Source organism: Melanostigma gelatinosum (genome assembly GCF_949748355.1).
Source record: "Melanostigma gelatinosum genome assembly, chromosome: 4".
Taxonomy (NCBI): domain Eukaryota; kingdom Metazoa; phylum Chordata; class Actinopteri; order Perciformes; family Zoarcidae; genus Melanostigma; species Melanostigma gelatinosum.
Window position 1 is genome coordinate 21981112 of NC_136637.1, and position 22507 is coordinate 22003618.

The following is a 22507-nucleotide window of genomic DNA, read 5'->3' on the forward strand; positions in this document are numbered from 1 at the left end:
CATCTTCTAGAAGTTAGTGTGGCTCTGTCAATTTCTTGAAAATTCCCATTTAAAATGTGCAATGTTCAATATTTGGCCAGAACTGTGGTTTAAGACATTATAAAATGAACTAACATTATGAACAGAATGTGACGACGTGTGTTGCAGAGTCAAGTGGTTTCTGTGGCTCAGTAGTAGAGCGGGTCGTCCTTCAATCAAAGGATCCATCCCCGGCTGCGCTAGTCCATGTGCAATGTGTCCTTAGGCAAGACACCAAACTGCTCTCCTAGGCTGTATGAATTGATATGTATGAAGGCAAATCAATGTCAAAATCTGCAAGCATTAAGGAGATCCATGGGTGCGTGTGTGTGTAGAGGTGCGCATGCAGATTACGTGTGCGAGCGCTTTCATAAAAACATAAGGAATGTGGTTAGAACATTGCCTTATGAGGCGCTACTCAAACAGCTCGAGACCATGGAAATATTCTCAAAACTCCACACATGGCGATCTGTGTGAACACATTTAACAAAATGTAAATAAATACAAAGGGATGTAGCAGGTTTTTTTTAGACATTTGTATACACGGGAAGATTTTCAACGGTGAAAATGATATATAAAAAGAAAGATAGATGGTGCCCTTACACTATTAGATACATTATTTTCTTGTCCTATGTTATTATTTTTTCAATGAGTTAAGATATTTCAGACAGTAATAATTTACTGTAACATGAACAGCACTGTTCCCGAGGTAGACGACCTAGACCTAAAAGTAAACAGGGCAAAGAAAGGGCCCAGTTCTTCTTTTTAAAGTTTATAATCTTATGAAGCAATATTTGTCAATATTCTTACAGTTTAGCAACTTTTTACCACCAAAAATTATAAGAACAAATGTTTGTCAATGGAGAGATTGTGAAAGAAGAGGAACAGTGTACTGCAAACATTTTGTTTTGCTAAAAGGTGACAAATTGAGTGTGACATTGACAAGCTTGAATGACTGTTGCCTGTTGGTTTTGGTTGTTTTTTATCTATTTGTTTGATCTATGTTTCATTTCAACATGAGTATGAAAGTTGGACGACCTCTTATGATTTTTCAGTTTGCTTTATTAACATTTAGTATGTTTACAGTTCAACAAGGTAATCAGAAATACTTTGTCTGAAACAAAAGGTACAACATAATTTGACTGAAGGCAGTGAGATTATGCGCATTGAGCGGGACAGCGACAGGCCAGGTGGGCTTCGGCTTCATCCCTCAGGTCAATGCTCTTCTCAAAGATGCTTCTTTGGTCAGAGCGGTTCAGGCTAGCACCTGAAAAAATGGAGGGAGTAAAGCAATTAGGCACTGCTTAAGATAATAAGATATTGTATAGTTCAGTTTTGTGAGATTTTTTGCAGACTCACCAACGGGCAGGCAGTGGTAGCCAACAGTGACAGCTGTGCTCCTCACTGGGATGCAGCCGGGCAGGCAGCGCAGCACAGGCTCAACAGAGTAGCATTTGGACTCTTGGCCATGGAGGTTCACCTGCTTCTCCAGCTTCACAGATTCAAGCTTCATGAAGCACTCTGAAAAGGGTGACAAAGGAAGATCGGCAGTGTAATTAGTTACTTACAACAGCAGTCTTTTTAAGAGTTTCTTGATATGATTTATCCCATTTTGGACAGAAACTGATATTCTTATAGTGAAGGATGAAGCAGGTATTGTATTACCAGAGGCATCACGGCAGCTCTTTCCAGCCAGAACCCAGGAATGAGCGAAGCTGACTGCGTTCATGGTCAGGCGTTTGTTGGGTGTCTGGAACTCCTGTCTGATTTCACCGTCAGCCTTTCCACAGAGTCCACAGGTCTTTCCTTTCATCCAGTCCACAACTTTAACCTGGAAAAACCTCAAACAGTTCAGTGTTTGCTCCATTTATAGGACGGCGATTAATACATCTAAATCTAAAAGATAGTTGTCCGATTTCTTGTATTACCCTCAGTTTGTTCAGATCAAGGTAGACCTCCTGGAGACCATAACTGGGAGCGTGGACAGCGATGCCCTCACCGCTCTGTCTAATCTGAATTCGGCCTGAAATGGATGAAAATATATAAATGTTTTTTTTTACCTTTAACAAATTGAAAAATTTGAGCATGACAGTTCAATTTGAATGAATAGAATATAAAACCTGTGGGATGGTGATATGGCAGGTTGCGGTTGGGGATTTCGCGACCGTTAACCTTGACCGTGCTAACACTATCCTTGGGATACAGCTCCACTTCACTGTTGGAAAACAATTGAAACACATGTATTGAAGTACATTTCTAGATAATTTTCCGGGTACAGTTCCTACAATTTACTGATGAATACTTGTTGTTCTTACAGGTTTTCGATCTTGACATAGATCTGGTTCAGTTCCTGTGTTTGATCCCTCTTCAGCAGAACGAGGAATTTAAGTTCTGGGGTGCAATCCTGAGCCAAAATCTGGAAGCAAGAGTGGGGCATCGCAATCTTGTTTCTCCTGTTGTTGAATGTGATCAGTGTGTTTTTGACCAAGGCACACTCAGCTGAAGTGGGAGAAAAAGATGAATCAGTAAGTTAACTATTGACGGATCCGCCTGACTATTAAGTAAAACCTGTTCCTTTAAATGTTTTCACCTGCATTCGCTTTGGTGAGCAAGTAGGAGATCTGGTCGGCCAAGTTGTTCTGGAATGGTTCCAGCTCAGCGGCAGTTTCTCCGATTGGCAGATAAAAAGGGATACCCACGCCAAGTTTGTACATTGTCCTCTGTAATATTGAAATATCAAAATTGTTATGAAGAGTGTATATGCAAACTGTATGACAAAGTATGATGCAGACATTTTCTGAGTGTAAATAATGGGCGATAAAACCGCACCTTTGGTGTCTTCAGAACAACATTCAGGGTTGTCTCAGAAGCAGCAGCCACAGACAGTTTGATCTGATTAGGAACATTCTTGGCCTTTGCCTGGGTCATTCCAAATTCCTTTGTCATGCGGGAAATGTAGTCAGAGATCCTAGGAAACCATAAAGATTAAGGTTATTTTCATTTTTTTAAATACATGTCTGGTAGATAGGTGTGTTGGAAGATTAAGAAGAAATCATTCCAAAAGAAAGTAATATAGACACAAATGTCTACATCCAAGATGCCTGATTATGGTAGTTGCTGAGAGTATTTAGAAATTCATTACTTTGTTTTCCATGTTTTTATAACACAACATTCAACATCAAATAAAAATGTTTGAAATCGGCATAAGTTTGTTTCATTACTCTTTGGCATAACACTTCATGCTCTTTGGAAGTTTGTCCCAGGTAATCTTCAGGCGGAGTGCAGGTTCTTTACCCACAACACCAGTCTCAGCTGTGACATTAGTCTGGTATTGTTTGCACTCAAGGCCCCAGGCAAGATTAGCCTAAGAGAAATTTCAATCAGAGTTAAAATCTCAAGCATCAGACAGATTTCTAACAACTATTGTTACATCACCAAATCAAATGTTTTTTACCATAACTTTGTGGTTGCTCAGTATCACACCATCGGCACAGATTCTCCAGTGGTCATTCTCTTCCAGGTTGGCAAAAATGATCTGCAGCCTGGCATTAGGTTTGTCAATGTAAGCTGCAATCTGGTATCCCTGAACCTTCTGGTCGACTCTCACAGCACGTATGAGAATGGTCACAGCAGGAGTGACAGCATTAGCGAGGTACTTGGCCTTTAAGTGAAAATCAGAGATTGACAATCACGAAAGTTTCGATTTTTTCCCAACAAATACAACAGTCTGTAAATGTCTTTGTCTGATGACTTACCTTATTGTACATGACCTCGAAGCTCTGGGCACTGCTCCTGCTGCTGGGACGTTCTGTGGAGCGGGCATGCTGCAAACAAAGAACCCATACATTTAGCCTGCTTATACATGTTGTAAAAAAATGGCTGTCTCATCAATCTGATGATTACCTGGTGGATGTGGTTCTTGGTAAAGTTCATTGCATACAGTTGTTGCTGCAATAGAAAAAAAGTATATTCATTCTTTCACGTACATTTCTGATTCTACTGGGTTTTATTTTATATGTTCAGAGGTAAAGCTGACTCACCTTGGACCTGGAGCTGGAGCTGGAGCTGGAGCTGGAGCTGGAGCTGGAGCTGGATCTGGAGCTGGAGCTGGAGCTGGAGCTGGAGCTGGATCTGGAGCTGGTTTTGGAGCTGGAGCTGGAGCTGGAGCTGGACCTGGTTTTGGAGCTGGAGCTGGAGCTGGCGCTGGAGCTGGAGCTGGAGCTGGAGGACCTTTTGCCGGAAGAACTGCTGCTGGACGAGCGAGATGAACGGCTGCTTGAAGAACTGCTGGTTGAAGCGACCTTCTTGCTGTTATGGCGAGAGGAGGAGGAGCTGGAGGAGGACTTGGATAATGCAGAGGAAGAGACGCCAGAGCGAGAGCTGCGAGAAGAAGAGCTGCTGGAGCTAGAGGAAGGTGCTGTTCTGTTCTTCAGACCGGGTTCCAGGATTTTCTTGAGCTTCATCAGGACGTTCTTGTCCTCGAGAGGTTCGTCATCCTCACTCATGGTAATGACTTTGATGATCTTCTCTGCTGCTTTTTCTCCAACCTGAATCTCAATTTCAATCCTCTCGACCTCTGGTCCGGCAGCTGCAAACAAATAGATCAATAGATATGTTACTTTTTAGCAACTTATTACAAAGTTACTTATACGTAATGTAATGCCCTCTGTTAGAGACAGTTTTTGTGTTGTGTAACTAGCCCAAACAATATTGCCACTTAAAGGGTATGCTCTTTACGCCACAGAAGAAAGAATTATACAATTCCCATGGTGCCCCAGCTAATTAATTAGAGTCGGGTGTGAGCAATTTGAAGTTGAAGACGTCGACGAAAGACAGTCCTAAATCAATTTAATGGTAACCGTTTTACGTAAATCTCTCGACAATTTAAGTGTGCTTATCAGTTTATTTGAGTTTGGTCTATTTAATTTAGTTTGGCTTTGATTGTCGTAAAGGCCTATTTCCTTTCTTGAATGTGTTTTGGAACAACCTTGATTTATTTTCGATTAACCGCACGAGCCAGTCTGACAAGCCAAAGAAGTCACCACAACTGTGAGTAAAACAAAGCCAAATAATTTGAAAGCCAGTGTGTGGGAAATGTCTATTTACTACAAGGCATCTAAGGTAGAAGGAAGCCGAAACATCATCGATTAACTTGCCTGGAGAAACCTCAACCAAGAAAGCATGTTCTCCAATCATGGTGTAGAATGGCCACTTTTTCATGAAGGAGGCGTTGCGAGATTTAAACTCAGTGCATGCCTTGAATCCAAAGGTTTTGCTTTCAGCACACCTTTTCTTCTTGAACGCCTTGGGGAGTCTCTCTTCTCTGGGAGCGGGAAGGATTTCAGATGATGCTGACTGTAAAACAACAACAGAGGTCACAATATTCATTTAGAAAAGGGTAAATGCTCGTGTTGGAAAATGTGGTCAGTGAATCAAACTCACCATGTCACTAGCCAGAGAGGATGCCATACTTGAAATCTTAGAGGAGGTCTTCCTTGACAACTGTGCTTCAGCTGCAGCTGGAATCATTGGTGTGATTTTGGCAGCTGCGAGGTCTTCCACATTTCTTGCAATAACAACAGTGTCAGCACTGTTGGAGAAAGTAAAAATAATTTAAGGACAACAGAATTTCAAACTAACTGGGTGATATATGTTACTTGGTGACAAGTACATACCGTGCAGATGCAAGTTCATTGATGCCAGGAACAGGCAGGACCTGAAACTTGAAGTTGCCCTTAATCATGTCAATTCTTGCTTCTATCTTTGCAGGAACACTTGTGTGAACTCTGGCTCTTGACATCAGAACAGCCTGGATGAAAGCAGTATTCACTCCCATAACTGCGTACGTATGCATGCTAACACTGCAAAGGACAGAACATATACATTTTAAGGGTGATCTCCCCGAATACATTTCTTTTTGATAGTGAAACCGATGAGAAGAACCTTATGAGTTGTCAATGAAGCTACACCTGTATTACCTGGGGCTAATCTCAGCCCTCATGTTTATGTCAGACTTCAGAAGCTGGGAAACTTGATAGTCGGCAGGCAGAGATGGTGTAACAGTGGTTCGGACTGTGAAAAAAACATTTTTAGCATTGGTATAAGTCATTTTGTCAAATCAGCATCAGTTAAGCTACACAATTGCAACTTACATTCAACAGATGCAGCAGCCACAGCAGCAGTATAGAAACTGAGCTCCATGGGCAGACCAGTGGCGGTGGGAAAGATGCGACGAACCTCAGTAAACAGCAATGGTTTAGCGTAATGCGATACGAAACCAGCCAGCAGAGCATCCAAAGCTTCCTTGCCATAAGTGCGAATTGCTTCTCCACTGGCAAGCTGTAAGCACAACATCTCTTGTAAGACATCATATATTTAGTTCATAATACTTGTATTACTTAGCAGTCACTTACAGTACCGTAGAAAATGGCGATGGTGTACCTGAATAAGCTGGTTAACAATGGCTTTGTCAATGTTTGCAAACGCAATTTCCTGTCCGAAGAATTTCACATACACAGAGGCCAGGGGCTGGCTGGAAGGATGAGCCCTCCACTCAGAAAGCTGTGCGAAGAAGACAAGTAATTGGAACACTGCATTAAACTTCTATAAATGAAAATGTGCTTTGATCACATCATTCTTAAAGATTAAAAAAAGAGTGATGCCTTAAACTTACAGCCTTCATAACTTGTCTCATCTTGGTCATCCTGTCGGCATTCTCAGGACCCTCTTGGATTTTCAAAAAGGCCTCCTGCATCCCCTCAGTTCTCACTCCAACCTGAAAAAATGGGAAAACAGCATTTGATGGGTAAGTACTTTTAAAATTATTACCATGTGAAAGGTTGATATGAAGCCATATTAATGAAGCTTGTGACAATGGCCAGCTCAATGTCCTTTTTGCAAATATAATTTGACATAGTGCGTTGTGCAAAGGTGTATCAGAGTGGAGGGCACATGCCAGATATACAATAGCCTTTCAGTGTATTAGGTAACTATGAAAAACATGATTACCTCAAAAACATCAGCATAAGCTCCTGCTATGTAGGTGCGAGCTTTGGCCACAATGGCTCTTGGCATAACAGATGCAGCATCGTTAATATAGAAGGCGCTGGCAGCAGCACCAACCATCCAGGGGTCTGCAGGGCAAAATACAAGAACCGTCACAACACATATTTGAATCCAAAATCTCTGATGATAAATGATCCTATTATGCCCTTACCGTAGTAGCTATCAAGATAGAAAGCTCTGCTGAAGCGATGGCTGAGTCTGTCGAATTTGGGACTGAGGATCTTCATAGCAACGTTACAGGCAGCAGCACTGAAAGTAGTACATTAAAAGATGATGTGATTATTGGTGCATTATTGGTACAAGTTTAAATTGCAAAAATAAAATAAAATATTTCTTACACAGAGGCAAAGTCAGGAGAGGTGCTCTTGGTCATAGCCTTCATGTAAGAGTAGACGAAGCTAGAGACCTGCAGATTTTTCTCAGTCAAGAGGGCATCAGCAAGAGTCATCACCAGACCCATGGGCAGCTTGGTCTCAAACAACACAATAGCAGCAACCATACGGAGTTCTGAATGGAGATCCTTCTCCATGAACAGCTGAACAGCCATAGCCTGGATCTAATTCACAAAGATTGGATGTACATAAAACCGCCTTAAATCCATCCATTTATTTTTAGCAATGCAAGGAATCGAAAAGGCGAGTCTCACCAGCTTGGGCTCCCTCTTAGCAATGTTCCTCAGGGCCAGAACAGCCTCAATGTGAACTCTGAGTGGCAGAGCAGCAGCAGTAGCACTTCCAAAGCCAGGCAGTAACTTCATGATTGGCTTCAGGCTGGCAGAATGTCCAGCATTTCCTAGAACTTTGAGAGCGAGAATGAGCCCCTCAAAATCCTGCTGGCTAACAACCTGGACAACACGCTCATGCATGGGCTGTGGAAGGGACAGAAAAACATTCATGTCACATGTCTCGGATGTTATACCTGAATTGAATTGATATCAAACACACTTAAAAAACGATACATACCGCCACAAGCTCAGCGGGGCAGGTTGGGTTCTCTGCACAGTATTTAGCAACCATGGTGCCGTATCCTAGCATGACAATCTCACGCAGAACTGGGTTGTCTTTGATCTTTTGGTTAATAGTCAGGTCCTGAAAAGGGGTAAAACGATTTGGGAATTGATGATTATGCATCCCAGTTTTTACATCCTTACAAAGAAAGAAAAATGCAATGCTGACTTGCCTTTAGAAGACTGATGGCCTCGATGTCAGCTGTCACCAAGTGTACAGATTTCAGCAGCGCTTGAGCAGCTTCCAGTATAGTCAGCTCGTCAGCAAGGAACTTCTCCTTTATGAACCTCAGAGCAGCAGGAGTAGCAATGGCAGGGACAACATTCAAGATCCAGTTCCTGGGAAAATAATATTAGATAATTGTATTATCCATGGCACATATTTTTCAATGCTCTTGAAAGTCGCAGTTACCTGTGATCAGCTCTATTTTTGAACTGAGTCCAGAGGGCCTCGATACTCTGAGAGCTTGCCACACGCAGCAGCTGGATGAGCTCAATGAACTTCAGAGGGGCATCTTCGTGGACCTTGGGCACGTTGAAGGTGACCAGGTGGTTCAGAATCTCAACAATCTGTCAGGACAAAAATATTTCTCATTTTAAAGTTTGTTGCTGCAAGATGAATTCAACAAAATCTGAGGGATCATTTTATGAAGTACCTGAGCCTCGACATTGGTGATCCTCAGAAGCTGGATGGGTGTCTGGAGAAGCTCTGCGCCAAACTGGTACTGCAGGTATCCACGGTGAAGATATTCAGCTGGGAGAGGATTGAATGTGGTCTTCTCAATCTCCAGGAAGGTCAGGACTTGCCTGCAAATAAACATTAGCACTATCAATCTGCACTGTGACACTTTGTGTTGAGAATAGTGCTGATGACACAAGTATTGCACTCTTCTTTTTAATTTAAACCACATACTTAGACTCCATCTGGGCAGCACCATTCATGATGTTGATAGGTGAAAACTGGATGATCTCTGTACCATTTGCCTCCAAGAGCATAGCACCGGTGTCTGTTTGCTTGATCGTGTAGTGGAAAGCAGAAGCTCCCTTCAGGGCCTTTCCTCTCTGCGTTGAGAAGACCCAATATTATCACACCAGCAGTGTCAAGGAGTATACTGTATTCGATATTATGAAGCGAGAGGGGACTTTGCACTTACAGCCTCACATTCAGTGCATCTCTCTGCGTAAGCCAAACCGATGTTCTTCACGATTCTCTCCTGGCACTCGTTCAGGTCCTTAGACTTGGTGAACATGATGCGCTCAGCCTCTGTGTCCTCACTGATGACATAGTGTGTCTTGCACACACCCTGTGTTCCAGGCTAGTTGACATAAATCCAAACACACTTTGTTAGTTTAAGTATTGTGGCATTTTGGGAGTGGAACTCGATGAAGATGAGTTATTTGTACCTCTTGCAGCTCATAGACATTTTGAGTCTTCTTGATGTTCAGCTGGAAGATGTTGAGGACTCCTCTGATGACATTCAGCACAGTTGTAGAGATGCCAGCCGGAGCGAACACTTTTCCAACAACACCGTTAGTATACTCAAACTTGATGGGTGTCGAGAGCTGAGCCTGCAGGGCTGAAGTCAGCTTGGTAGCTGGGAGGAAATCATCTTTGGGCCAGATGCCACTGTACTCAAAGATTTCTGGGTTCACAAGCTATAAGGAAGAATGATACTTTGAGTGCATTGACCACTTGATATAGCCACTCATTATTCCAGTTCACTTAATATTAATCATAAATGAATGAAAACATTAAAATTGTCTTTACCTTCAGCATGAAGGTGCCAGCAGCCTCTGCACAGATCATAACTTTGCTACGGACTTTCACTCCAGCCCGTGCCAGACCGTCTTCAGGCAGGCCGCCCATAACAAAGGCCTCATATTCGTAGGCATAGGTCTTTCCAGAGGCAAACTCTGGAGCTGCATTAATAGACAAGAAAACCAACTATGAATGCATTTCCATTTCAATACCACTTTGAACTGAGAAACGTTTTATATCTATACACCAGAATTATATTTTTAACATAACAGAATGACAACTTACCAAGGTTCGCCGGGTGACACGCTACAAAATAGAAATAAAAAGTTATTTTGATGTTAACAAAGAAAGGACAAGATATGAAGAAAAAAGGTATTTAACTGGAAATACGAATAATAATAACTTTATATATATAGCACTTCTAAAAACAGAGTTTAGAAAGACGGTTGGTAACACTGGAGAACCCAATGTCAATTTCTTTGCTCTATCATTGGTTATATATCAACAGCATTACACTGTCAGCAAGTGCAGAAGTAGTTTCCTAAAAAAGTAAGTTATTTATGTCCTAATAAAACACAATAACAGTAGATAATTGCTACCATGTACAAATGTTCTTCTGCTATTATCTCATTCTCCAAAAAGCAACATTTTCAGAACTTTAATTCAATTTCAGGTTAAATTGAATTATTTTTTAAATGCATAAAGACATACTCACCGGCAAGGCCCACAGCAAGAGCTACCAAAAGCACCCACATGGCTGATGAATGTGAAGAACTACAAGAAGAGGTGTCCTTATATACACAGTTTTTGCTGCTCAGAATGTATCATTAACTCAGTATCCGCCTTCATTGTCATTGATGTTACCTTGCCCTGACCATGCAGATTAGACAAACAGTAAAACACGAATGAAAAATGTCACACAAGTTGTCTTAACCGGACTGCCTGACACAAACAGCTCAATGTCCAAAATACATAGATTTTTTTGTCTCGTGGAATAACCCATTTTCAAAAAATGAAATGAAATGCTATTTTAACCTTTATGACAGTGTAACACATTTGTCTACATTCACCAACAACTATTTAACAAATAATACATATCTAAAAATGGAATTTATGTACAGTATATACTTATGTGTAACATACTATTCAATAAATGGCCAAAATCAAGCAATTACAGTTTTAAAGCATCTAATGACTAAAAATCACATTATTATGATAAAAACAACAGTGAAATACAATATTATAAAATGCTATCATAGAATGGCTTCTGTTGCATAAACATGTTACCATTCCAATCTTTCATTAAAATGTCACTGTGTTATGACCTGCACAGCTGTCAGTTGGATCAAGGAATTGTTGACTCTCCAAACAACAATCCAACATCTGTTTACTTAACTCTCACTCACACAGTGTTTCAAAATAATCTAATGGAAAATATAATTGTATCAAAATCAAATCAAGTCAATCAACTCAAGTCAATTACAAATGTAAAGGTACTGTTTGAGAAAATGAATGTGTGATGGTGGTGACTTTTTATATTTATTTTTAGTACTTTTCATTCCTGTGTTGACGAATGAAGTGAACACATTTTCAAACGATACTCTTGGTGTAGTTACATGCAATGGCTGACATATGCAATGGTTAGAGGGATGAACTGATTGTTGTTGCTTTTTAAATCCATTTCATCTCTGCAACAAAGCCGTTAACAGTTTACCTGTTTACATTATGTTTAAAATGCTACAATCCAAACATAATAATCCAACAGGACTCGCTTATTGAGGCAAAAAGTATGTTTTTGTATTTGTAACTCCTGTTTTTACACGCCTAGTTAGAAGATTTTTTTTAGAAAGCAAAATGCCATGTGTAATCTAATCGTGTAAAAACAAGTGACAGTCGGTATTGTGTCACACATAGCTGGGGTCTAAAAGTAAAGGAAACACTGCACTAAATATGACAGACACTGTTATGTGGTACTATCTTTCTAAAATGGACACTGACGAAACCCAAAGCCCATTAGATCTTCTTAATGTCTCTTTATAATGCTAAGTTTGGGGTGAGTTTGTGCGATAGGACCCCAAAGATGATGAACTATGCCTGGGCAGGGCGAAGCCAGAGGGAACTCTGGTGGAAGCTCATAGCAGTCCTGACATGCAAATCGGTCGTCCGACCTGGGTATAGGGGCGAAAGACTAATCTAACCAGGGTTTTTTCCCCCTCTGCATTCACGTGAATATGGTGTATAGAAAGTGTTGAATCATAATACTTGCGGTACATATTGGGGTCAAAGGGAATGAAATGGCAGATAAAGCTGCAAAAGAGGCCAAACCAATTTGCTGCACGAATGTTACAGTCAGCTTCAGTAAATCAGAAACAAAAGGTATTATTAAACAGAGGTTGAAGGAAAAGTGTCAGAAGCAATGGGAAGAAGACAGAAAAGGACGATGGTTTTACCGACTTCAAAGTAAAGTGGGAGAAATAAGATGTGCAGGAAGGAACAGGAGAGATGAAAAAGTGATATCAAGACTTAGATTTGGACACAGTGGCCTTAACAGTATACGCTTCTAAAAGTAGGAAAACATGAAACAGGCAAATGCGACTATTGTGGGCAAAAGGAAACAATAGAACACGTTATTGTACAATGTCAGAAATATGAGCAAGAAAGACGGCAGCTGATTGGAAACCTCAGCAAGATAGAGGTACGTTTTGATGTCGTAGATATTCTGCAAAGGAACTCAAGAAGTGAGTGTTATCAAGTACAATTTCAGTATCTTAGACTAACTAATATTATTAAGAAAATATGAGCCTGTTTGTTTTGTTAAAAAAAAGAGACTAACAGCCTCTTTAAGCCTCAGCGTTTCCTATTTTGGTTGTTGACTTTACTTTGTTTACCCTCCTGTTATGTTGCGGGTCAAACTGACCGGTTTCAAAGTTTGAAAATCTAGAACAAATATTTGAAAGTACTTTTTCTGTATGAAACTTCTTCTGCTTGCCTTAATTAGTGTAATCAACGTAAATAAATGAATAAAAATGGTTCATATTATGTATGTGCAATCCCCCCCCCCCTGCAGGTTTATATTACAGAGATGATGTTCGGGTCAATTTGACCCGGCAGTGGAAGTGGAGGCTATAAGGGGTCAGAAGAGTCAAGTTTAGACCATTCCTTTCTTTGAAAATGTGAGACAAAGTATTTCTTACTCCCTCCCACCATGTTTCACCCCATTTCACACACACACATACGCACACACACACTATATTTTATCCCAATCTCACATGCACACACACACACTCTTTCTCACTACCCCACCTGTGCGAAAAATACAGATACTATTTTGACTTTGACGGGAACCTTTTATCACTGACAACATGAGCAACAGTAACAAAAGGATGACAGCCCCGGAGGCTCTGGAGCACATCCTTGATCACGACAGTGAAGTAGAGGAGGATGTGTCTGAAGATGAAGACCATCTTGAGGTCAATTCAGATTTATAATGGTACTGATTATGAACCGTCAGATGAGGAAGCTGATATACCTGTTCTTCCAGGCGAGACATTCGTTTCAAAAAATTGTGAAATACAGTGGTCATCCTCACCCAGTACACGTCAGCCAAGACTGTCTGCCGAAAATATTATAAAGACAGTGCCAAAATGTATTTGCACAAAGCACACCGTGACGACATGTCACTCGTGTGCTGTGTAGACACAGATACACAGACAAACGCATACAAACACACACACACACACACACACACACACACACACACACACACACACACACACACACACACACACACACACACACACACACACACACACACACACACACACACACACACACCTACCTCGTTCATTGTGCTCATCGCTTGTTAATTTTTTAAATGTCTGTTTCTCAACACTATAAATAAACATAACTTTCAATACAAATCCTTATGGCTCTTTTGGCTTGATTTTGAGTGAGCGGGTCAATATGACCCTGAACAGCAGAGGTGTCTCATCTCTATTTATCTACATCACCCCATGAAAAAAAGAAAGTTTCAAAATGTAGAAAAGATTTAGAAAGAAATACATATTATGGTAGACTAATGCGATTTATATCTAGGTTTTTCCAATATACCTATAAAATAGTTTGAACATGTGTTGTTCATGAAAACGAGTGAGTTATCCTAATTGAACTATGATCTATGGAGGTGTGAATAACTCCATTCCACTAAATACTGATTCAATTGTTGGTGATGGTGTTGAGGTACAAACTATATTTATTAGGATTTTTTGGTTTCTGACAACTTTAGGATGATAAATCATGCACCGGGTCACATTGACCCGGGAACATCACTGCTGTACCTCAGAAACGAACATAACAGGAGAGTTAAAGAAGATAATGAACATTCATTTAATTGTATTTATTTATCTGTTATGGGAAAGGCTGGAGCTATAACATCCACTGTTGATAGTCTTTGTGACGTATGAGTTTATCAAAGAAAATGAAATCTACTCAAACTGAGGATGGATTTAGTCCTCTCTCCGACCATGGAAACTTCACTGATGACAATCATTTTTGGACAGAAGAGTGTTGTGTTTTGTAACAGCTATTGTAAGCCAAAGCTGTGATGATTGAAATCATGTGAGCAGAGTACTGCAGACGGAAGAATCTGAATAATTGAGATACAGCAATACAAGTCAAATACAGGAATGTGATAACAATGCAACAACTAATTCTGAAGGTGTCTGCTTTTAGGGAAGTGTTTAATTTGTGCTTGACATACAGAATTAGAAAATACCAAAGATTGTCTTTCTTTGCTAATCTAGACGTGTGCAGATGTCATTGGATCATACAGAAGCAAATATGAGCTACTGCTCTTATCTAAGCAAGGTCATGACCGGCCTATGTGACCAATATGTAACCTGGGTAAACCATTGGCCCTGTTCTCAGTTTTACAGGAACAGCAAACTACCCCAATTAGTATATTGTTAATTCTATAATCAGAATCAGCGTTAAGTGTTTACACATACAATAAATATGACTTATCTAAATGTAAATGCATGAAGATAAACATACGACTAAAAACATGTAGCGCTAAACAACAATCATTTGACTACTATTAAACAATGTGAAACATCTTAGAAATGTGACAGTAGCTGTGCTCTCCATGTTTCAGTCTCATACAATAACTCATACAGTCAACTCCTACAACAGTCTTCACACACAAGCACAGGGAGGAATCATTCTCTAGACCTAATAGCTCACATTATGATGACATGATTTTGTCAGTTATAACAGAACAGGTTAGAGCAGGGGTCTCAAACTCCCGGCCCGCGGGACGAATTCGGCCCGCCACGTCATTTAAAAAAAAAAAGTAAAAAAAAACGAATAATCATAAAAATATCCCCATAGTCGAAATTATGAGATAGAAAGTCGAAGTTATTTGATAGAAAGTCATAACTATGATAGAAAGTCATAATTCTGAGATTGAAAGTCAAAATGATGAGATTGAAAGTCAAAATTATGAGATTGAAAGTCAAAATTATGAGATTGAAAGTCAAAATGATGAGATTGAAAGTCAAAATGATGAGATTGAAAGTCAAAATGATGAAATAGAAAGTCAAAATTATGAGATACTTAAACACAGTCATAGAAGCAGCTCTTTGGCTGGTTACTGTACATTTAACATGGAAATGTATTGTGAGCAAATTGAAGACTACTTTAAACTGTGAATGCAGAGAGTTATTTAACAATATGTTACGAGTAGTTACATTTACAACCGGCCCTTTGCGGGCGACCATGATGCTGATGTGGCCCGGAGTGACAATGAGTTTGAGACCCCTGGTGTAGAGGTTCATGATGATGGTCCAGTGATAATATAGTAATGAAGGTAAAAATGGGACGCACAGTGGTGCTATGACTGGAGGCAAGGCCCACTGAAGGCTGTTTAATAAGAACAAACTAAATGTCTCTTTATTTTTCAATTGTCATTATTTATGGCCTTGTGATCAACACATGCTCACTCTTCCATGTAGGTGTGTTTGGTTCTGAAATTACATAAAAATAACAGGTAAATACATGATGAATACAACTAGGTTGCAAATTAACCATGGACATCAAATATCATGAAATAAACAGCATTAAATACCTCTGTATCTATAACATAGAGATAATTAACAAAGACACATGTAAATATCTATGGTTTAAATACACTTATACTGCCATCTACTGGTAGAAATGGCGAACACTTTTACTCTGCGTCTCGTTTTACAGGCTGTGCTCTGCCTTCACTCAAGAAACAGAATACGGTGGAAAAATAAATATCAGTGCAAACAGCAACCACTCTGCACACACAAATTGTTTTTGATTAAACTATATTACGAACTGTATTGCATCAAACAATGCACCGATTAATCGAAAAGTTGATTCTTGCTGTGTACATGGATAAATTAATATTAAATCACCTGTAGTCAGCGAGATACACTGTAGATAACATAGTACCATCGACTCAGATATATTTATTTACAGTCATTAATTAACCCTCCTGTCGTGTTCGGGTCAAATCTGACCGATTTACAACTTTAACAATCATAAATATTGTGTTACATCTGATTACCTCAAGGCCTCATGATATCCTCCCCACTAGGCATTTGAACATATCAAATTGCTGATCACTTTCATTGAATTTTTTGTGGTTTAGTCAACGTTGTAACACCCATGGTGTTCCCGGTCAAACGTGACCGCCATAGGAAATGAATGGGAAACACTAGATTATGTCCATTCATCAGATGGAAAACAGCCCCATACACACCCACAACCACCCATCCTCCCATAAACACGAACACATACACACACACACACACACACACACCTGTGTAAACACCTGTTCACAGCCCCATATACACAGTTTTACACATTTCAAACTTCAAACTAAAAAAATCTGGTGTTTGTTATGGGAACCCATCTCTATCCCGCGCTTATGTGCCCATCAATTCTTTGTCTATTCACAGCACTTATTCATATAAACCACTAGTATGAGATTGTTTACAGCTTAAAAGTTAATTAAATAAAATTTGGTGATGATTAATGGTTTTTGTGTTAATGTGTGAGAGCAGTTAAAACAGACCACGGAACACTAAAGTAAGGGGGGAGAAACGAACACGACAGGAGGGTTAAATGTTCTTCTAATGTTACCCTGGTACGTGCTTGCATCATGGACTGTAAATAAGAATTGCTTGCATACGGTCGTTCTATTGCCTTGACTTTTATTTTGAAATATTCGTACTTCCTGTCTTGCTTTGCTGCACTCAGTTCAGAATTCTTCCTGCTACGAAAATGTCATACTTTCTTCTGTTTTTGTCGTCGATAATCCTGGTCTGCGGGGCTGCCGTGTGTCCGTGTGAGAAGCCGGAGCTCTGTCAACAGATCCGCGAGGAGAGAGACTTTGAGGTAGTTAATGTCCGTTTGACAACATGGTATCGCTCAAACTCCACCTGCAGCACATTACTTTTACAGGACAATTCACCTTGCAAACTTTCACCATTTTCCAGCATATTTGATAGGCCACTTTACCATGTAGCTACAAGTTACAGCAGGCTGAAAGAAGAGCAAATAAAACATTTTGCTGTTAAGATAAATGGACAGAAGTTTATGCTGGCTACTGTTTTACAATGGTGTGTGACAAACCTCTGTTCATGATTGTAATAAAACTAGATCTCATGATGGAAGTCGATAAAATGTCATGCTTTGGTTGGTGAGTATTAAAGTGGCATCTTCACCTAGAAAACATTTAATTTATCACAGTCTAAACATACATAAAGTAATTGAAAAATCAATCTGTTATGTGTTGGCTGCATGGCAATAACTAATATTTGGTGAGCTTTCTATTATTTTTTCTATTGTAAGTTTCATATTTGGACCGCTGTTCCTTTATCACTGCAGCGTGTCTGATATATGAAAAGGCTATCTTTTTTTTGTGCACACTTGACTTCTGCTATTTTGAAGAGCCCTTTTGTAACTGTACATTTATCAATGTTTGATATTTGATAGTTGACATACTCTAATTTGACTTGACAAAAACAGGTGTAACTACTAACATTGTTAACCCGGGTATCGTCCACTGTCGCTCCCTGATGTGGTTTATTGGCACTCTTACATGGAGCTTCGAAGCAAAAAAAAAAAAAAAACCATTTTCAGGAAGTACGTAGTGGTGTTCTTCCCTAACGGAAACAGCCAAAAGAAGCAGAAGATGTGGTGTAGTTGCTTGTTTTGCAATAATTTGCTGTACATTATTTTTCAAAAATACAAAGTGAAACATCGATCATTCAATTTACTTTACCCTGACACGTGCTTTACTTTTCCAAAAATGTGATAATAAGATTTTGATCATGGGTTTTTTTTCTGACCAAGGGAACCCTGTATCCAAATACTAGGTCGGCTTAGGTCTGATTAGAAATAAACGATGAGCTAACTCCGGTGAAATGGATGTGGTTAGATGTAAGAACCTGTTTCTGTTGGCAGCAACAGTGACCATTTATTCATCGACTTTATCCAAAGCCAGTTTCATTTTAGCGATTTCAACAGTTTTAGCCAAGTATCAAACATCGCATGCATTTTATTTTTGATACTTTCAGGCCTGGTCAGACTGTAGTTTTAAGAACTCTGTTAGGCCTCTGGTACTTTGTGATTGACATTTTACAGGCTAGACTAAACGATTCATTTACTTATTAAAAAAATAATTGAGGATTGATCATGAACAAAACAAGGTTATTTGCAATCACCATCTTCAGCCCTGCTTTGTTTCTAATAGTTTGGAGTTCAGGATACAATTTTTTTTTGTTGTGGTAAGATTAGGAGAAGTGAGACTGACTTGAAAAATATCAGTCCGTCACAGGTATTCTTTTTTGGGGGATTTATCAAATTAACAAATAACTGACATATTTAGCAGGACATTAACGGAGTATGAATAGGAGAAGTGAAGCTTACAGTCATCTGTCTGTGTGGTCTCTGTGTTTTAAGGTGTTTGTGTTTGACGTGGGTGGAAAGACATGGAAGTCCTACAACTGGAGCATGGTGACGACAGTGGCGACATTTGGAAAATATGATGCTGATCTCATGTGTTACGCTCACTCCAAAGGAGCACGGGTTGTACTTAAAGGTAAGATAACTTATTCCATTGTGGAATGAAACCATTTGTAGCAATTGCAGAGTATGGTCCGTTGTTCTGACTTTAGGTCAAGGGCTAAACCGTTATCTACGTAACATACAAAGTTATCTACATCAATATGACATGACGTCCTCCTATCATTGAGATGTTTCTCTATATCCATCCAGTGAATGTTATTAGCTTCAATCTTTAATCAATGTATGGCATTTAATCAACTCTGGCTCTACTCCTTGCTCCTGCTGTCCACATCCATCGACCCATAACTATCTCCATCTCTCTATTTCCTTGTTGGTGGGAAAAGGTGATATTCACCTCCCCGACATCGTGGACCAATATAACAGGACGGCGTGGGTAACAGAGAAGGTAAACTTGGCCAAGAGTCAATTTATGGATGGGATCAACATCGACATCGAACAAGCAGTGGAGGAGGGCTCCCCGGAGTACCATGCTTTGACAGATCTGGTCAAAGAGACCACTGAGGCCTTCCACAGCGCGATCCCAGGCTCCCAGGTGAACACAGTGTTTTGACGAGGTCCCCTAATATGAACATGTAGCTTGGGTTCGCCGTCTTCTCTTTTCCCTAAATACCTCCCTCGCCCTAAATAGGAATCAAGCAGGCAACAAAATGAATGATTGAAGTGCTGTAAGCCTTGCCTAACTGGGCTCTTATGTTTCTTGATCTCATCTCGATCTCAAGGTCTCATTTGACGTTGCCTGGTCACCAAATGGTATCGACGGGCGCTGCTACGATTACGTTACCATCGCTGAATCTTGTGACCTGCTGTTTGTGATGTCCTATGACGAGCAGAGCCAGATCACGGGGGACTGTATCGCAATGGCAAATGCCCCACTCTCTCAAACGTTGAATGGTTTGTTGTCCATTAATGCATGATAATGATGATGCGTTATTTTATCAATGCAGACTTATTCATCACCACGATATGAAATGTTGTTCTTTTAAGGTTATGACCAGTTTTTGAGTCTGAAGATCGATCCAAAGAAGCTAGTCATGGGAGTGCCATGGTACGGCTATGACTACCCATGCCTTAACTTTTCCCAGGTGAGATATGCTCCTTTAATAAGATATACAATTCAAATGTTTGTTGTATTTTTAAGGATAGTAATCTATATTTTTAGCAAGGGTCCTCAGAGGATGACTCCTATACTGACTTTGGTGAGTCCCTGACTCTTGCAGGTTGACATTTTGAATTTTAGTGAAATGTTTTGACAAGTTTCTGGATGGATTGCCATGAAATATATTTCCAGATATCTATGGTGCCCTGTCGATGAATGCTGATAACTTGAGTGATTATCTGACTTTTCCTCTATCGTCACCTTGAGGTTGACTCGTGCCGCTTTTAAGTGAAATGTCTTGAAAACTAGGCGTGACTGCTGTGAGGATTTTGGACAGACTTTAACGTCCACCTCAGGATTTGTCTAACACTGCTCATCACATTGTCATTGAGAGCGTGTTAGCATCATGGATGTGGCTTGCAGTTAGCATTCATCTCAAATCAGCCTCATAGTGCCCCTACCATGGATGTAGACTCTTAGCCTGGTTTTTATTGTTTACAAATCCCATAAAAAGACTGACAATGACTGGCTATTAAAACTAATAAAACACATTAATGAGCCACGCCGTTGATGACCATTTATTCTGAGTCAATTGCATGTATGCTTTACTGTTGCTGTAGCTTCTCACTGGAGCACTAAATGTGTTATGTATTAATACTAATAACACATGCACTATTTACTGGTGTTTATGTAATGTACAGTGCCCAGTTGATTCCATTACTACAAACAAATGGCTGAGAGCTACAGATAGGGGAGGGAGTCAAAAGATATATTGAGACAGACCAAGACATTGTGTTGCAACTTTTATGGAATTTATTGACAATAAGAAAAAATGCATTATATAAAGCCCTTTAATTGCCTTTGTGTATGAAATATGGTAATTATTAATCTCTGAACCTTTTCTCTTCTCTCTGTGATTTATGATCTTTCTTCAGTTTTTTTTTTTTCTCTTCCCCCATCCTGGAAAACATGCTATTGCTGTCATTTATTTACACTTATTTTGTTGTTGCAGGACATCATAAGTTGTTCTGTCTGAAATGTTAACACAGATTTCCCTTAATGTCTTTTTCCATACCAGGAGGGAGTATGTTTTATAAACAAAGTTCCTTTCCGTGGAGCCCCCTGTAGTGATGCAGCTGGAACACAGAAAACATACAAGTGGATCATGAAGCAGGTCAACAACTCATTGTCCGGCAGGCTCTGGGACGACAAGCAGCACGCTCCTAACTTCAATTACGAGGTACGTTGTCTTTATCATATACTGTAGTTTAAGGATTATGTCTGCTTTCATTTGCTTACAAATATACAGCTACTTAGTTGGCCAAAATGTATACATTTTACACAAATACATACATTTCTTTTTACTTATAATAATTTTGTATGACGTTTTTGATGACATACCAGACATGCTATGCAACCATTCACATTCTCTTAAGTTGTCGTTACTATTTGTCAAAGTTCAACGCTCATAGGTGAAATAACGGTCCTACAAGTATGAATGTGTGTTTGATTTGTTGCGAGTGAGTGACGCTACCTTTGATTCTATCGCGGGGGTCATGCAAGATTTCTAATCAATCTTGCATTGGGTTAGTCACTCGGTTCATTGCCTTGTGCTTTGTTCCCATGCCGTCTATGAATTTAGTTGCATTGCTACAGTAGTCCAAGGAGTAATCACAAAATAAGAATCAAAATCAATGTAAAGTAAAGGTAAAGTGTGTCACTGATGTATCTGGTATTAACTCAAATTGCCGATGAGGTCTTAAATGTTTGGAAAGGGTCTCAGAATGTATCACATTTAACTTTAGGATTCCTGTTCTTCCTCAGGACCAGAAAGGACAGATTCATCAGGTTTGGTACGATGACCCACAGAGTGTCTGTCCCAAGGCGGAGTCAGTGAAATCTAAAGGTTTGAGGGGCATTGGTATGTGGAATGGCAACATCTTGGACTACAGTGATGAACCGGTTGCCAAGCAGCAGACTGCAGTGATGTGGAATGCACTCTTGGGATGCTAGCTGGGATACACTCGACACTGCTGCAGAAATGTGCCTCACCCCTCCTGTTTGTTGCTAAGTCAATAGATCCCTTTGCAGCAGTAATGGGGTGTGGCTTCTTTATGGTCAGGGATGCATACTCGCACGCAAGTGTTTATTGGGGCTTTTATTGCTGCTGTCATTGAATGTAGTTACGGCTCTGACATTACTCTGTGCAAACTGAAACAACTGATTCTTGGATGGTAAGACAACCAATCTTTAAAGTGACATAAACAGTTTTTTGATTGACAAATTTTGAGCTGTTGATTCTTTTGATAATTAAAACATGTTTAACATTTTAAAGCATGACTTTTTCTATGGTGTTCCTCAAGGTCTTGGTGTCTTAATGTGGTATTTTGGAGGCATCTTTGATCATTTTTATTATTATCCAGTGGAAAGAAATTGTGACATT

At 39.9% G+C, this 22507-nt stretch overlaps 2 protein-coding genes across 2 annotated transcripts; one reads left to right on the forward strand and one right to left on the reverse strand.

Annotated features, from left to right (window-relative positions):
* Positions 1-1175: 1175 nt before the first annotated feature.
* Positions 1176-13312, reverse strand: vtg2 (vitellogenin 2; the record flags this gene model as incomplete). Its single annotated transcript, XM_079267242.1, has 35 exons — positions 1176-1285; positions 1378-1539; positions 1684-1849; positions 1947-2041; positions 2139-2233; positions 2334-2517; positions 2609-2738; positions 2848-2986; positions 3240-3382; positions 3473-3679; positions 3774-3842; positions 3922-3966; positions 4059-4239; positions 4435-4606; positions 5175-5373; positions 5461-5608; positions 5694-5879; positions 5997-6090; positions 6171-6357; positions 6460-6579; positions 6692-6793; positions 7027-7151; positions 7235-7332; positions 7422-7639; positions 7730-7951; positions 8046-8171; positions 8263-8428; positions 8502-8659; positions 8746-8896; positions 9003-9151; positions 9244-9405; positions 9494-9745; positions 9858-10034; positions 10134-10154; positions 13259-13312. 35 exons carry the CDS (start codon positions 13310-13312, stop codon positions 1176-1178), a joined length of 5013 nt encoding a protein of 1670 aa, XP_079123368.1.
* A 3847-nt stretch (positions 13313-17159) lies between these two features.
* ctbs (chitobiase, di-N-acetyl) lies at positions 17160-22364 on the forward strand (the record flags this gene model as incomplete). The annotated part of the gene is made up of 7 exons (XM_079267243.1): positions 17160-17273; positions 18843-18981; positions 19292-19500; positions 19688-19859; positions 19953-20050; positions 21143-21304; positions 21889-22364. 7 exons carry the CDS (start codon positions 17160-17162, stop codon positions 22075-22077), a joined length of 1083 nt encoding a protein of 360 aa, XP_079123369.1. The 3' UTR covers positions 22078-22364.
* Between the last annotated feature and the right edge of the window lie 143 nt (positions 22365-22507).